The sequence below is a fragment of the Chelon labrosus genome, assembly GCF_963514085.1.
Source record: "Chelon labrosus genome assembly, chromosome: 14".
Lineage (NCBI taxonomy): Eukaryota > Metazoa > Chordata > Actinopteri > Mugiliformes > Mugilidae > Chelon > Chelon labrosus.
The window spans coordinates 10,517,420-10,532,582 of NC_140347.1; the positions used below are offsets into that span (position 1 = coordinate 10,517,420).

General features: G+C 47.5%; 1 protein-coding gene across 3 annotated transcripts in view; it reads right to left on the reverse strand.

The window, feature by feature from the left end:
- epha7 (eph receptor A7) overlaps positions 1 to 11,179 on the reverse strand; it is a 90,784-nt gene extending 79,605 nt beyond the window's left edge. For 2 of the 3 annotated variants that reach the window (XM_084560389.1, XM_084560388.1), the window contains exon 1: positions 10,517 to 11,179. In XM_084560389.1, coding sequence (XP_084416515.1) covers positions 10,517 to 11,120 — 604 coding nt within the window. In that variant the 5' untranslated portion in view covers positions 11,121 to 11,179. The remainder of the gene's footprint in view (positions 1 to 10,516) is intronic. The other variant, XM_084560387.1, reaches the window with a different exon arrangement.
- Between the last annotated feature and the right edge of the window lie 3,984 nt (positions 11,180 to 15,163).

Sequence of the window (15,163 nt, forward strand, 5' to 3'; positions counted from 1 at the left end):
TACAAGATATCTGACTGTCCAAAACCAAATGTTTTAATGTCAGGAATTCCCCGAAGAACGGAACAAAATATGGATGGCAACTTTTCAGCAACATGTGGACTCTGTGCACTTTTTGGGCGGCGCATGAAGATGTTCCTGACGCCCCGGCGCGACCTGCGAGTAAACAGACATTCCCCTCCCTCACTATTGTCTGATCACTTCCATTACGCTGCAGTCCGATGTTAATGCCGCCATAAACACTCTCTGACAGCCATTTCAAAACGCCCCGAGTCGAGCTGGATGTTCAGACAGCCATGAAATGTTATTTAAACCCCAGCTCCTACTTTATGTTTTCCAGTTTTTCCTCTCGAGGCGCACAATTAGGACCATGACTGGGTGTTTTCGCGGCCACAGAGAAGGATGTCAATAGCTCACACAGAGCTTATTTCTTATGCATTAATGTGGCCCGAGGCCTACGCGCATTGGTCTGATTAGATGTGACTTATGTTTCAATGCTTCGACGAATAGTAGGCCACAGTGTGGACATTCATCAGGTTCTGTTTACTTGTGTTCTGCCCCGTGCTGAACTGTGGCTGCATCTCTATTACGGACTAAAGCGCGCGGAGGTTTCCATCTGCAGTGCAGAGCCGCTCAGACAGGCCGACGTGAGAAAAATCCTACTCGAGTGCATTTTTCACGCCAAAGGACAACTCAATTGATCTCATCTTTTAAGAAATGTGTGGAAGGTTTTTGGAGGAATCAAGTTGTGGGAAGGTCTGAGTTATTTATCGTGCTTACTGCAGCGCTTGCTAGCGTTTTGTTTACAGCTTTGAATCATTTACACTCTACTCAATGTCCTCCAATATTATGCTATGAAACTCTTCTGGTTCATAATTTAATTATTTTTATTGGGTTTTTTTTGGTTGTTGTTTTCGAGCCTGGTAACAGGATTAGCAAAGGAAGCAGCAGGTGTTTGTCGAAGCTCTCTTTCTTCCTCAGAGCCCAGATGCGCCGCTCTAAAACCTCAGTTTTCGTCCATCGGCAAAGAAAGAAAGAAAGAGATGCTCGGCGGCTGGGTTTTTGCCCGCAGACATGTTAATCTCCCACCTATGAGAGGCGAGGCGCCAACCAGGCTCAGGGAAGCAGTGGCTGAACGCACAAAGAAAGAAAGGGAGAAGAACTGAGCCCGTGCTGAAAATCTCTACTCGGGACGTAGATAGAGTTTCAATGTCAAACCCCTCACAGAAAAAAAATAATTAATTTCGAGCAGCACCACCTCCCAGGGGCTTTGGAAGAAGGAGGGAAGTTACGACGTGGCTATAATAAGGCCGAAAAACAGAATTAAAAGGATCCACTGGAACATACAGAATATTAAACGGGTAATGAATTTGATGTCACATTACGCCGGATCCTCCCCTCCTCCACCCCCCCCCCATGCATACTTGGGACGGCTCCGTCTGGCTGCCACCGCGCTCCACACATCCGCACAAACCAGCCCATTCATCCGAGGTACCTGTGCTTAGCGGGAGATAAGTAGCTTTCCACGAGAAACAAAGAGAAGATTAGCATTCCCTTACACTGTGTTGGAGGGCATGCAGCTTTGCCCTCCGAGCAGGAAAAACCCGAAGGAAGTGCCTGCTCGGTTGTTCGCGGCGAAGATCAAAGCCCGACGCTGATTAAGTTACACTAAAAATTTAAGCCAATGCTTCTGCAGCGCGGATAAAAAAAAAATGTTTCGACTCGTCTGGAAAGTTTGAAAGTGGGGCAGTTTATCCAAATAGTTCGTATATAGCCTTAAACTTCTGGCAGCACTTTCCAGAATAAATAATAAATAAAAATTCAGTCAGTTCAGTCAGACTGCCTTTGGGTTTGGTGTTTTTGTTTGTTGAAAAGAAAAAAAATCGTATTCTTCCAACCTTGTCTTTTAGGATAAATCACTGGCGCCAAACAAATGCGTCTACTAACTAAGGTGTGAAATATGCAAAGGAGCAACACGACCTCACAAAAGACAACTGCACTAGAGCCGCCGCTGACAGCGGTACAAATGGCAAACAACAGCCTCAAACACCTGTTTTCTCTTTTCAGCGCTCCTGCCGACTCACTGTGTGGATTCGGAGGTGGAAAATGAAGGGCGCTTTAAGATTAAACCCATTACATTTGAGTGAATTTACGGCCTCTCACTCTGCCCGAGCTGCAGCAGCAGCAGCGTCAGTCTGAGGCTCCAAAGAGCTCCCTGCTTCTTTGAGTTATCATGCAGAGTGGGCTTTTTGAAATGGATTCTCGGTGACACGGAAAATGTCCCCGCCTAATCGTCTTTTGTTTAGTTCATTTAACTCGCATGGAAACAGGAGAGCGGGCCCTTAAGGCCAGCCGAGCGGCTACCTTTAATGGATGAGGTGGTCGGCTCAAAAAAAAAAGGGAGCCGTGCTAAAAGACACCACGGACTCTGCATTCTGGGGATGAAAGCGCGGGGTCTAAAGGTCTGACCGATCCAAAGCCCCCTGCAGCCCAAGCGAAATCGGCACTGAAAATGCCCGCAGTCAGCAACTGAGCATTATCTCCCTGAATTGTGCCAGTGCCACACCAGCCCTCCTGACCCAACCCCCGCCCACTGCAGTCCACCCCTCCCCCGCTGCCCCCCGCTCCGGTAGCAGAGCTGTGACAGAAAGGAATGGAACAACGTCAAACCGGCCGCTCGTCGCTGCTGTGTCCGAGCCTCCCCCGACACACGAAGGCGCCAGCTTGGCCGCTCGGTTCAACCAAGTTCTAAAAAATTCACGAATGGACATAACCATCTTTCTTCTCAGAATGACTCATTTTATAAAAACTACTTGGAAGAAGCAGGTGAATCTCCTACAACAGAGCCATCATGAGCACATTTTAAGTTCCGCTTCCTCTGCCCTGGGTGTGAGCAGGGGGAATGTCTAACTTGCACCGGGGATGAACGTCAATGAAAATACAGAGATCTTCTTTAAAGGGGAACTACTGTTTTTAACACCTGGACCTTATTTCTGGCATAAAATACGATCGTTTACTCACCCATATAACTTTTGTCTAATTTATAGTCCTTAGGGAGATATTGAGATCTGCGTATATCCATGTAGTGGGAGCGACTGGGGCACCGAAACGCAGCCTCTAACTAACGCATTATCTGCCACCAAACTCGTTAATTTCACCAATATTTTGTTATGATACACTAGTGCTATTCCCCGTTGAGTTACTTGTTACTTGTTGTCATCACCAAATGAACGAGTTTCGCGGGAGATAATGCGTTTTTAGAGGCTGCGTTTCGGTGCCCCAGTCACTCCCACTATATGGACATACACATCTCCCGAAGGACTAAAAATGGACATAACCACCTTTCTTCTCAGAATGACTAATTCTATAAAAACTACTAGGAAGAAGCAGGTGAATCTCCTACAACAGAGCCATCATGATCACATTTTAAGTTCCGCTTCCTCTGCCCTGGGTGTGAGCGGGGGGAAAAGAAAAAAGTGCGAGGTTATGTAATAAGTTATTGATTTTTCTTTTAAAGGAAGAGCGAAGCGCCGAGCCAGTCATCTGAAGCCTCCCAGAGGAGCAGCTCCACTGTCAACGGGGCCCTTCCTGCTGCCTCATAAGGTGGCAAGACCCCGGGCCCGGTCGCGTATCACTTTCACCCTCGTGCCACGGGGGGACACGGCGCAGATCGCCAAAGACTTTGTCTTTTGACATGGGGCTCGCCTGTCAGATCGCATCTCTCCGGCGCAGTCGGCGAGCGAGCAATTACAAAAAAAAAAAAAAAAGACATCTGTGCCACAGTTTGAATAGCCAAAAAGGGCAAAAGCTTAGAACTGCAAAGAGATATGGATGCAGGGATCGATGGAGATGTCTGAACCCGTTAGTGCAAGTGGAGATGAGGGCCGCCGCACTGTGGGGAGGGCTCTTTTGTCATGCGGGGAGAGGGGGCTGGAGAGGTGACTCTTCTGGTGATCAGGGGTCAACTGCTGCGATCATCCATCTTCTTCTTGACAGTGTCCTGTCAGCCGGGGCGCTCGTGTTACTAAACACAACAGGCAGGCCCCCATTGTGGCACTGCGCTGGTCTGCAGCCATGTGTAAATGAAGTTAATATTCACTGACCTCGTGCCTGGCCAAATATGCACCTCGGCGTCACCTTGGAAATAACGCTATCTGACGCAAAGGCCCAAAGGTCTCCCTTTCTGGGGGTTGCAAAGTCTTTAACCGGTATGGTTGACCATATGCCTTTGTTTGCGTGAGAATGAGGAATGTTTACTCGGGTCTTTTCACGTCATGCAACACTGGGTCTCAAATTTGGACTGGCAGGTCAGATTCCTCAAGACCTCAATGCTGATAAGCCATCACTCTCGTTTTTCTTTCTTTCTTTTTCCTTCTTGCCGACTTGAAAGGAGCGGTCAGCGCGATTTGCAACAAAATCCCGACCTTTCTTCTCACCACAACCCGGTCAAACAAGGGCGCGCAAAATGCCTGGCGCACATTCCGAGAATCGGCAGCTCTACGCAGGAACGTATTTCTAATTTGCACCGGGGATGAACGTCAACGAAAATACAGAAATCTTCTTTAAAGGGGAACTACTGTTTAGTAGGAGTGACTGGGGCACCGAAAAGCAGTCGAGTTTCGTGGCAGATAATGCGTTTTTAGAGGCTGCTTTTCAGTGCCCCAGTCACTCCCACTATATGGATATACACAGATCTAAATATCTCCCGAAGGACTAAAAATTACACAAACGTTATATGGGTGAGTAAACAATCGCATTTTATGCCAGAAATAACATCCAGGTTGTAAAAAATGGTAGTTCCCCTTTAAGGCTTGCTCCTTTCATCACCAACAATTGACGACGCGGGATTGGAAGCAATCCAGCTCCTTGGTGTGTACTTTTTTTCTTTTTGAAGAACACAGATATAGTCCTGTCGGGTCACGATAGCAGGTCAGTTGGTCTTGTTTCCTTGTTTCAGAGTCTCAAAATGACGTCAAATGGCACCCGGCCGAGCCGCGACAACGCCACGAGTCTAGGACTGAGTAGGAAGAGGGACAAGCCCAGGGTTCAAAACTCAAGAGCAGTATTAAAGAATATCTGAGATTGATATCTGAGATTTCTCCGTCAGAGTTGCTGTCATTAGCCCCACGAGTATCGCCTGAACAAGGCCTAAAACACTTGCGCGGACTGAGCTTTTCCGTCAGCAGTCAGCAGCTACAGTTTATCGGCGGAGGTGAGAGACAGAGCCATTAAACCGGCAGCCTTGTACCATTTTTCAAACCCACTTATCTGCACCCCGATTGTGTGGTTTACATTCGTCTTTAGCTCGGCGGTAAATAATTGGGCATGACAGGCTTTTCATTTCCTTTCTGCTTTACGCCTAATTGTGGTTAACATGACACAAATATTTACTAAGCCAAACCACCTCGTGAATGAGCCTTTTTTTATTTTTTTTTATGTAAAATTTAATATTTCATTTGAAGCGTTGACAGGGGACCTGGATCCCACAGAAAGCGCTGCTGGCACCAGCTCAAGAAAGCGGGAATCCCGGGAAGCAAAGTCTCCTTGCCTTTACTTCACGAATACACGGAAGCGCATATATATATTTAAAACGGGGGAAATAAGAAGAAGTGGAAGTCAAATAAACGCTCTTTATTAAAGCTTGCCAACTCGAGATTTCAAACATTCTTTCCTCCCTTCATCCTCCGAGGAGCTAGCCGTCGTTTAGTCTCTACTAATGAGAAGGAATTAGAGGAAAAGGAGCCTCGTAGTGATATGTTCAGGAAGAAAATCAACTGACTTTAACTGAAATCAGACACAGCATCAAGAGAAAATGGAATCTACAGTAGAGAGCGAATACAGCGACTTTTGAGATGTCCGTAGCGGAAAAAGACGACAAAAATGTAAGAAAGCCCAGACTTTAAAGCATAAACTCCATCCATTTCTTTTATTAAGTTACGTCAAACTTTTCCCTAGTTCTGTGTTTTTGTTTGAATGCCTTCTAGGTGGCTGGTGGATTTTAATTTATCAAAAAGCTGAATTCCGCATGAGGAACAGGCCGCATTATCATTAAAAATGTTCTAGGTCTTAGTATTGTGTTATGTCCACAACTCTTAGTAAATCTGTGTGAACCCTAGGAATAGCAATTACTTTTATTGGAAAAATTGTAGTTAATGTATTCAATGTAATTTTTGCAATTCGCAAATTCATCCTGCGGGCCAGATTAGACCCTGTGGCGGGCCGCTTTTGGCCCGCGGGCCGTATGTTCGACACCTGTGGTCTAGGGTGTCAAACTCATTTTAGTTCAGGGGCCACATACAGACCAGTTTGATGTCAAGGGGGCCAGACCAATAACACGATAGCGCATTTACCTAGAAATAACGACAACTCCAAATGTTTTCCCTTTTATCATTAAAAATGTTGCATTTTTCTTCTTGAATGCAGTGAAAACCTCCCGTTTGGGCAAATCTGATTCCACCCTGCGCCCTGTGCTGCATGCCTTCTCCTCTCTCCCGCCCCATTACCCGCTGTCTCTCCCCGCTGAAAAACTAAGGCCAAAGAAAAAGTAGAAAGAACCCCGTTCAGTCCAAAACTCCAAATATTCAGCTGGAGATATTTAGCATCTCACTCAATAAATCATCTAATTTAATATTTCATCAATCAGTTCAAGGATAAAATGGTTTGCGTCTCCGAGTGTCCTCCCCTCAGTGATTAATTTTAGGAAAAATGGCAACTGTGCCGGTAGGAGCCTCCCGAGAAGAGAATGGTACATCTGTTTGTCTGACTGCTACCTGCCAGGCCAAGACAACAAGGGGGGGAAAAAGAAAAAGCCCCGGGATGTGAAAGAATGCTCCCACCCAGCAGACGCCGGCAGCGACGGGATGAGATCCCATCCATCACCAATTTATTTCAATCCTGAGCGATTTAGGTCCATTTGCGTCTCCCGTGGATTCGGCACACACCTGTCATTTGCATAATTAAGCTGGGGACAGTTGTAAAAGGCAGCCATTTGGTGTATTAAACTCGCTCCTTATCAATCAGGGGAGCATCAAGATGTATGAGGACCTCCTGACTCTCGGCTTCCTGGCTTCATTTGAAATGCTAAGTGCGGCTTTTTTCCTTAGGTCTGGCTGCAACGGTGCGCCTGGTGGCTTGCCGAGCACGTTAGCTGTCGCGGTCAGACCCCGACTGCTCCTCGGCCCTTTCCCCCCGGGGGCTCAATCATCAATCAGTCTCCAACTAACTTCTGTCCAACTCCCTGACAGTCGAGATGGATGGCGCCGGCATCTACAGGATGTTGTAACCTCTCATTAATTCACTTGTTAGCATGCACCGATAGCAGCGAGATACAGCCTGTTTTATGTGTTTTCCACCAAACAGAGGCCTTTTTTTTTTTTGGGCGAGGGTCAACAGTTAATCATTTCTCAGGCACTGGTTACTTAGCGCCACAATGATGCGATGTGTCAAAATTGGACAACATACATTCCCGGGATTGAGCGGGACAAAGGCGCCAGTGTCCCCCCACAAGGGCCCTCTCTCTGCCTAATCGACTCGGTGGCTCCGCTGCAACCAGCGGCCAGCGCTAAACAGAACCGGCGGATGAATGGGCGCTATTTTCGCAAGCACGCACTTCTCCGCGAAATGAAGCCCTCGCAGGCTGCGGGGACACTTCAACTGGCCTTTTTCAACACCCATTACACTGGGACCACTGAGCGGACACAGCGGGCGGAGAAGAAGAGTGACATTTACTGCCACGGACTGCTACACAAAGAGTTAAAGAGAGACAGCTCGGGGAGGGGAGGTGAAGGGAGGGTGGGGGGGAGGGGAGTAGAAGTGAAAGACAAGGGATCCCTCTTTGCTGACGGTGATGAATGAGTGGATCACAACAAGTTTCGGAGAGGGCCTTTGCCTCCGCACAGGGGGCTCCTCAAATGACATGACTGACAGCTCAACTTGCTCGCTCCACCTGCACCCACCCTCCAGCTGAGGGTTTTACTCAGCGACCGTGTTATAATCATAGCACAGAGCCCCGGTTCTAAAATAGGCCGGGACCGGCTTGAGGTTTGCGTCAAAAGGAGTGCTTGTCAGGTGACTGGGCGACTTCTGAAGCAACTTGTCGGGTGTTGGGAAAACGCGCCCGGAAGTGCTTCCACCAGTTTAGACAAAGCGTTTGGGGCAAAATGTCTTCTTTATTTGATTCGATTGATTCGCGGCAACATTTTTAACTTTGCCAGACGGACAACACGCCAGGAAAGCGCTCTCTTAAAGCTCTCGTTTGACGATGAAGCAAGCGCCGAGCTTTAGGGGAGAGACCTTCAAGTGTGTGGTTGTCCTTTGCCCCTTGCTCACCTTTCCCACCTTCAGCTCTGGCCGTTCAGAACTGGTATAAACAGGCCTCTCACTAAATTCCAGTTCATCTGAAGCATAATACACCCTAGAGTCTAGGGTGTCAAACTCATTTTAGTTCAGGGGCCACATGTAGCCCAGTTTGATGTCAAGGGGGCCAGACCAATAACACGATAGCGTATTTATCTAGAAATAACGACAACTCCAAATGTTTCCCTTTGTTTTAGTGCAAAGAAGAAAATTATGAAAATGTTTACATTTAATGACTTTACGTTTTCTTAAGAAAAAGTAGTGCAATTTCTGTTTAGTTCTAGGTCTCAGTGTTGTGTTATGTCCACAACTCTAAATCTGTGTGAACCCTAGGAAATAGCAATTATTTTTATTGGAAAAATTGCAGTTAATGTCTTCAATGTAATTTTTGCAATTTTTGCAATTGCAGGCCAGATTAGACCCTCTGGCGGGCCGGTTTTGGTCCCCGGGCCGTATGTTTGACACATATGCCCTAGACGGTAAAGCTCCGTCGTGTATCTTGAGGCATCTTGAGATGTTCCCGGCTGAAAGATGATGTACTTTTAGAGCAGCTGAGGCTGACCAGTCTGCTGGATTTCACTTATTTTTTTACGGTCACAGACACTTGGACCCGTTGCTCTGCTGTTCGGCTGATAGAAATACTTTTGAATAGCTTTTAGATTGTTCTGAAGAAACCACTGAATGGACAATTTGATGTCAGCGGAGCCGCTGGAAGAAGTGCTGATGGTGCACCGTGATTCTCATTTTATTTAGATTAACTACCCCTTAATACAAAAGCTTCTCATGCCTCGGTGGAGATAAAGCTCATAAAGGTGCAGTGTCAACCCCGGAATTTGATCCACACACACACACACACACACACATTAAGGAGCGTCCTTCCTCTGGCTATAAAACAACCTAAAGGTAGGCTCTTGCCCACATCTGTGGGTATTTGTTTCAGTTGACACATGAACGGATTAATTAACAGAGACAAGCAACAGTCTCCAGTTCGGCGGGCTTCGCGCAATAAGAAAAAGGGGTAGCTAAAATTACGCCGCCGGTTGTTGTTGTTGCTGCTGCACCGCTCTCCCTGTGGAAATAAGTCGCGGGCTTTCTCTCAACCCGAGGGCGCGACAGGATCTCGCATCCGTGCATATTAAAACAACAAGAACAATAAGAGGCGGCTCCGCGGGGTTGAATCAGCGATAGCCCGCTAACGCCGGGAGACGCGGGAGCCGACTCCGGGCGGGCCGCGCTGCTCTAAATTACACGGCCTAATATATTTCATTAACACACCTCCCTCAGAGGGGTCCCTAATGGATGACAGCGTGGCATAAAAGCTCGTCTGCCAGGGACACTAATTTGTTCTTAGACGCATTCCGTTCAATTATATCTGGCTGCTGCTCCTTTTAAGCTGCTTAGATTGAGGTTGCCCACTTTGCAAAAAAAAAAAAAAAAAAGAAGAAGAAAAAACAAGGCTGACAAGGCAGGCCACTTAAGTTCCGTGACCTGAGTCACCCCCCTTTTTAATCCACAGTGATTTCTACCGCTGAAAATAACGCTCTACATGTTTAGAGTGACAAAATGCGTATTGCTAATTGCAACAGCATGATTTAGGGTGCTCCTTTGTAAATATCCCGAGGCCCAGTGCCACAGTATGAACGCTATTTGTTTTCCCTCTCCATCCGGGTCGTCGGCCGGGGCGGAGAACGACAGAAAGACACGGACTCGGCTGGACTTCCTCTACTCTATTCTGTTAGTGATTGTCTTGGCTCCCGGCCAGTCAGAAAGAGAGAGAGAGAGAGAGGGAGACGTGGTGGAGCTAAGGAGCTAAACTGAAGTTATTATTTAATCCCAGTGTCAACAGAATCGTGCCGATAAATTAAGAGCCTCGCAATCAATTAGCGCGGGATCCAATTATTACACCGAAGACGTCCGGCCGCCGATGCTTCACTCAACTCCGCCGCCGTCGAATCGGCCGCTCTAATCCTGTTTGCCGACGACTCACCCACCGACGCCTAAATTGCCGCTCGACTTTGCATAATTAAATCACAAACACTCCCCGTTTATTTTGAGATTTCCGTCTAGACGCACCTTTTGTTATGTGAAGCCCAAGCAGAAGACAAAAACAAATACTTCAACATCTAAAAAAAACACTCCGAAAAATACTGTTACGGGCACTCACGTTCGCACGCGTCCCCCTTCTGATGAAACCCGGCTTTGCATATACATTTCCCGATGGGCACCAGCCACTCCCCCTCGGCGCTGCAGTGCATCTTGGGCGAGTTGTCGGCCTCCTCCTCGGCGTCGCTCACGCACGCGCCCTCCACCTCCACCAGCGAGGAGAACTCCGAGCCCGTCACCGTGTCCGGGAACGTGGCCAGGTTCTCGATGATGGACCAGCACTTCTTGTAGTAGACCTTCACGGAGACGAGGGCGATGCACGCGCCCACGTCCTGGAAGGCCAGGTAGAAGCCCCGCCGGGACAGGGGCCCGATGATGCGCACCTCCGTGTTCAGCTTCATCTTCCTCTCGCCCAGGTCGCCCTGCGTGAAGCTCTCGTCCGCGGCGATCGTGTCAATCTTCACGTACTGGTTCTCCCTTAAGCTCCTGCCCACCTCCGAATCCGTTTCCTGGTAGTACAGGTTGAACGTCTCCTTGCACGTGCCCACCACACCGGGCAGGCTGTTACAATCCCTCAAGGTGAACTTCAGCTCCACAAAAATTCTCTGGGCATCGCCCTTCTCTATCCAGTTAGTCCGAAGCCAGTTATTCTGATTCGGCTCCATGACTTGGCAAACCTGGTACGTGCGGATGGGCGTGTAGTTCTCGTCCAGGCCGCTGATCTCTTCCCACTGAAAGAAGCAACACAGTGTTTGTAAGTGAACGCATCCGCAAAGAAGTCATCACAAGCGGAGACGGGCGAGCTAAACGGCTGGCAGTCAAAGCCCGAGCGGCGGCGGCGGCATTCAAAGTCACAACAGACCGTGCCGCGGACAATGAGCCGCACAGGAGGGAGGCGGATTAGCAGTTTGTTTTTGATCGCGCGGGCACACCTCTCCATAGCGATTGTGCTCGGTTTATGTGCCCGGGCTCGCATTGTTTATTTGGAAAGTTTCTCACCGCCTTGCGTTTAATCTAATCGGCCTGGTTAGTTTGGATTTGCTTTAAGGCCTTTGAGCCGGGAGTGTCAAAAATAAAAAAAAAAGAAAGGCCGGGGCGAGTTTGCACGCAGAGAAAGCCTGTTACATTCTTCTGCTTCTGGACGGCAGACTTTTGGAAGCAGAGGAATGTGGCACGCCGATCCTCCTGTACGCTATTTTACTATTCCGATCACAGTTTCCAGACATCAGAGAAAGCAGAAAAATATAAGAGATGGAGGGGTACATCTGCATGCAGGGGACGCAGGGATTCTGCAGACTTACCCCGTTGGGAGGATAGGAGATCCACTCCAGTTCTGTCTGCTGCGCCTTGGAGTCCAGCAGAATCACTAGTGACAGGAAACCAAGAAGGCAGGTGGTTAAATCTCACCGGGGGCCAAGCGGGCCTCGGCATTACTGATACAGGCTACACGTCTACAGTACATCTATAGCGCGTTTACCCGTGACCTGATTTCTTCCAGCAGCAGCAGCAGCGGCTAAAGCAAAAACATTCAATAAGAAGGAGGTATACACTGCAGCAGCAGAAGAAGCAGCAGCAGCAGGAGCAGGAGCAGGAGACGTGGACCTCGTGTCTGCAGGGGGAACTTTTAGGAGACAAATGAAGACACGTATGCGTATGGAGAGGGAATGGACGTCTAGAAACACTTTACAGTCTAGAGATTTGCTGCACGTTTTTTCTTCACTGATTAATTTGACCTTTATTGAGAGATGGGATTTTTGGAGTATAGAGGTGCGTTAAGGTTAAAAGAGCCGCTGCTGCTTCTGCTGCTGCTGCTGCTTCCAAGGAGCAAACCGTAGCCTACGTGGGCTTAATATGAACGACAGGTTGTTTTTTTTTTTTAAATATATATATATATATATATATCAAAAGGAGCAAAATATATAAAATAAAATAACTGGTAATTTAACCACGTGCGACGCGAGGCTAAAGGGTTTATTCAGCGAGAGCGATAAACGCGTCTCTGCCCGAGCCTGCTTCACGTTCCGGACGCGTGCGAGAGCGCAAAGCGGGGCACCGCGGTGGCTTCCACACACAAAAAAAATAAAATAAAATAATAATAATAATAAAGAAGGAAGTTGGTTAAAATTGCGTTTAATGTCAGCGCGCGGTTCCGGGCAGGGAGCCGGGACGCACGGCCGTGGAAATTAAAATAATGATAATAATAATGATACGGTCATGTTTTGGAGGAGAGTGTCTGATATGGAGGGGCACGAAATTCCGCATATAAACACCAAGGATTTACGATCCGGACACCCTATCCAGATCCAGATCCACGCCACGCTCGGTTGTCACACTGTAATTTTGATCCTCAATACCTGCAGAGTTCTTTCTTTTTTTTTTTTTTACGGATAGAATAATGACTATAACATAATCAGAATGTGCCGTTTTCCAGCTTTATTTTCGGTCTTTTATTATCTCGGATCCAGACAACTCCACCGTCTAGGACAGATTACGGTAACGAATCCGTCAGTTGTGTGTTTCACTAGAAACTACACAGGACTGTCGGGCCACTTTGGAAGGAAACAAGCCTCGGAAACTGCGTCCTGATGGACGGCGCGCTCACTTCCCAGCCGGGGCGAGCCCGCAACGATCGATCGAACCGCTGATATCACCCAGTTTGTCGTCGTGACAGATTGTTAATCTATAAGGGAGCGAGGCTGGAGGTGCCAATTGCGCACCGGAGTGGGATAAAATACACATAAAATAAAAAACGGCAGCGTGCGAGTCCTGGATCCTTGTTACGCGTTGTTTAATCGCCGTGCGTAAAAACACCGAGAGGCGAAACAACCCCGGGAGCAGACGGGGAGCTGTCACCTCCGCTCCCCGGCCTCATATGACATCCACATTCTGACTTATTAATAATAATTAAAAAAAAGGAAACTAAAGAGGCAATGCACACACACGCACAGAGAAAGATAAAAAAAAAAGGTCTCTAAGCTGTTTGGGAGACACGTCTCCGTAAAAACTGGATCTTATCTCGCATCGCGACGGGATGGAGCAGAGTCCAAACTTTAAGAACTTACCTTCTTTCGCATTCTGTGCTCGCGCGCTGTCCACACAACAGCACAAATGAAGGCAAAGCGTAATCCACAGACGCGGGATGGACGCGGAGAGCATGGTGCTGCAGCGGATCTCAATTTAAAACCGTAACTCGCTTCTCCACCGCCTCGCGCGCTTCCCATTGACGACGCCAAAAAACCGGCTCAATGTACAACGGATCCGCTGGTCCCCACTCAAATAAGCGTCCGCCGCCGCTGGGAGGAGACTGCGCCCCCGGTGATGTCAGTCAAGGCGACTGGCGCTCGCGCGGGCCAATGGCGGCGCGGAGGGGGAAGCGTCACGGGGAGGGAGAGCCAGTAGGACGCGTGGAAGCGTTTTTTTCACGCGAGGGAGGGGAGGAGGGAGGTAGATGCAACGTCGGAGCTGGTGTTTTTTTTGTTTTTTGGGTTCCTTCAAAGGGAAGGCCACGGGATGCAGTTGCAGTTGGCGTCCAGGCGCAAAACACAGAACACACACACGGCAAGAAGGCTGAGGTTGAAATAGCTCCTCTGAAAAAACAATGAGCGCCACAGTGTTAAAGTTTAAGCTTCCTGCGAGTCCTTCCGCAACTTTACTAAGAGTTCTGCTCTCCTGCAAGACAAACAGCACAAAAAAAGTGCAACATACAAGTAAAACCTTAAAATAGCTTTGATTAAAACACGTACGCTAAATATACGATGTAAATCACAGGTGTCAAACATACGGCCCGGGGCCCAAATCCGGCCCGCCAAAGGGTCCAATCTGGCCCACAGGGTGAATTTGGAGAGTGATTGAAATTGCAATTTTTCTTAAAAAATCTACAGCTGTTCATTAAATGTAAGCACTTTCATAACGTACGTGTACTTCTTTGCGCTAAAACAAGGGGAAACATTTGGACTTTTTTATTTGGTCGTTTTTTTATTGCTTAATAAAACATAAGAGACATAAGACGTTTATTTAATCCCACGTGTGAGAAATTTCCTTGTTCCAGTAGCACAGAATTTGGCAAAAATATATATACAGAAGACAGTGACGACTTTGACAGGGAAAAGGTTATCAAAAAAAAAGCACAAATACAAAAATTTAAAAAATATATATCAAAAAATATACAAAAAAGAATAACCATACTCTGAGAAAATATAGGGAGGAAAAATAACTAGAAATATAAGACATTCTGTATGTACAGGGTGGTGGTGGAATAGACTTTACAAATAAACAACTGCTTAAACTATGAGAAAAACATTTTGAGTTGGTGAGGTAGTGGTTTGTGCAAAAAACAGCCATTGTGTTAGTGGTTCGGGCCCCTTGAGATCAAACTGGGCTGTACATGGCCCCAGAACTGAAACGAGTTTTACACCCCTGATGTAAATAGCTTCATTTAACATAGATAAATAAATAAAATATGTCAGAGGTTGAAGAGACAGCCCGGACAGCAGGCGCATTTGGGGAAACAAATCCGGGAAACTTTTGGCACTTACAGCTGCGTTAAGGCTCTGGCAAGTGCAGACATTGACCGGACGAGGCCCAAATGCCACAGGCTGGGTAGCACATTGGCAATTTATAGAATATTTATAAACCACGTGACCTTTTCCACACACCAAATGTGCAAGAAAGTATCCTTTTAAAACTGTTTTAGGATGAAAAAAAAAGT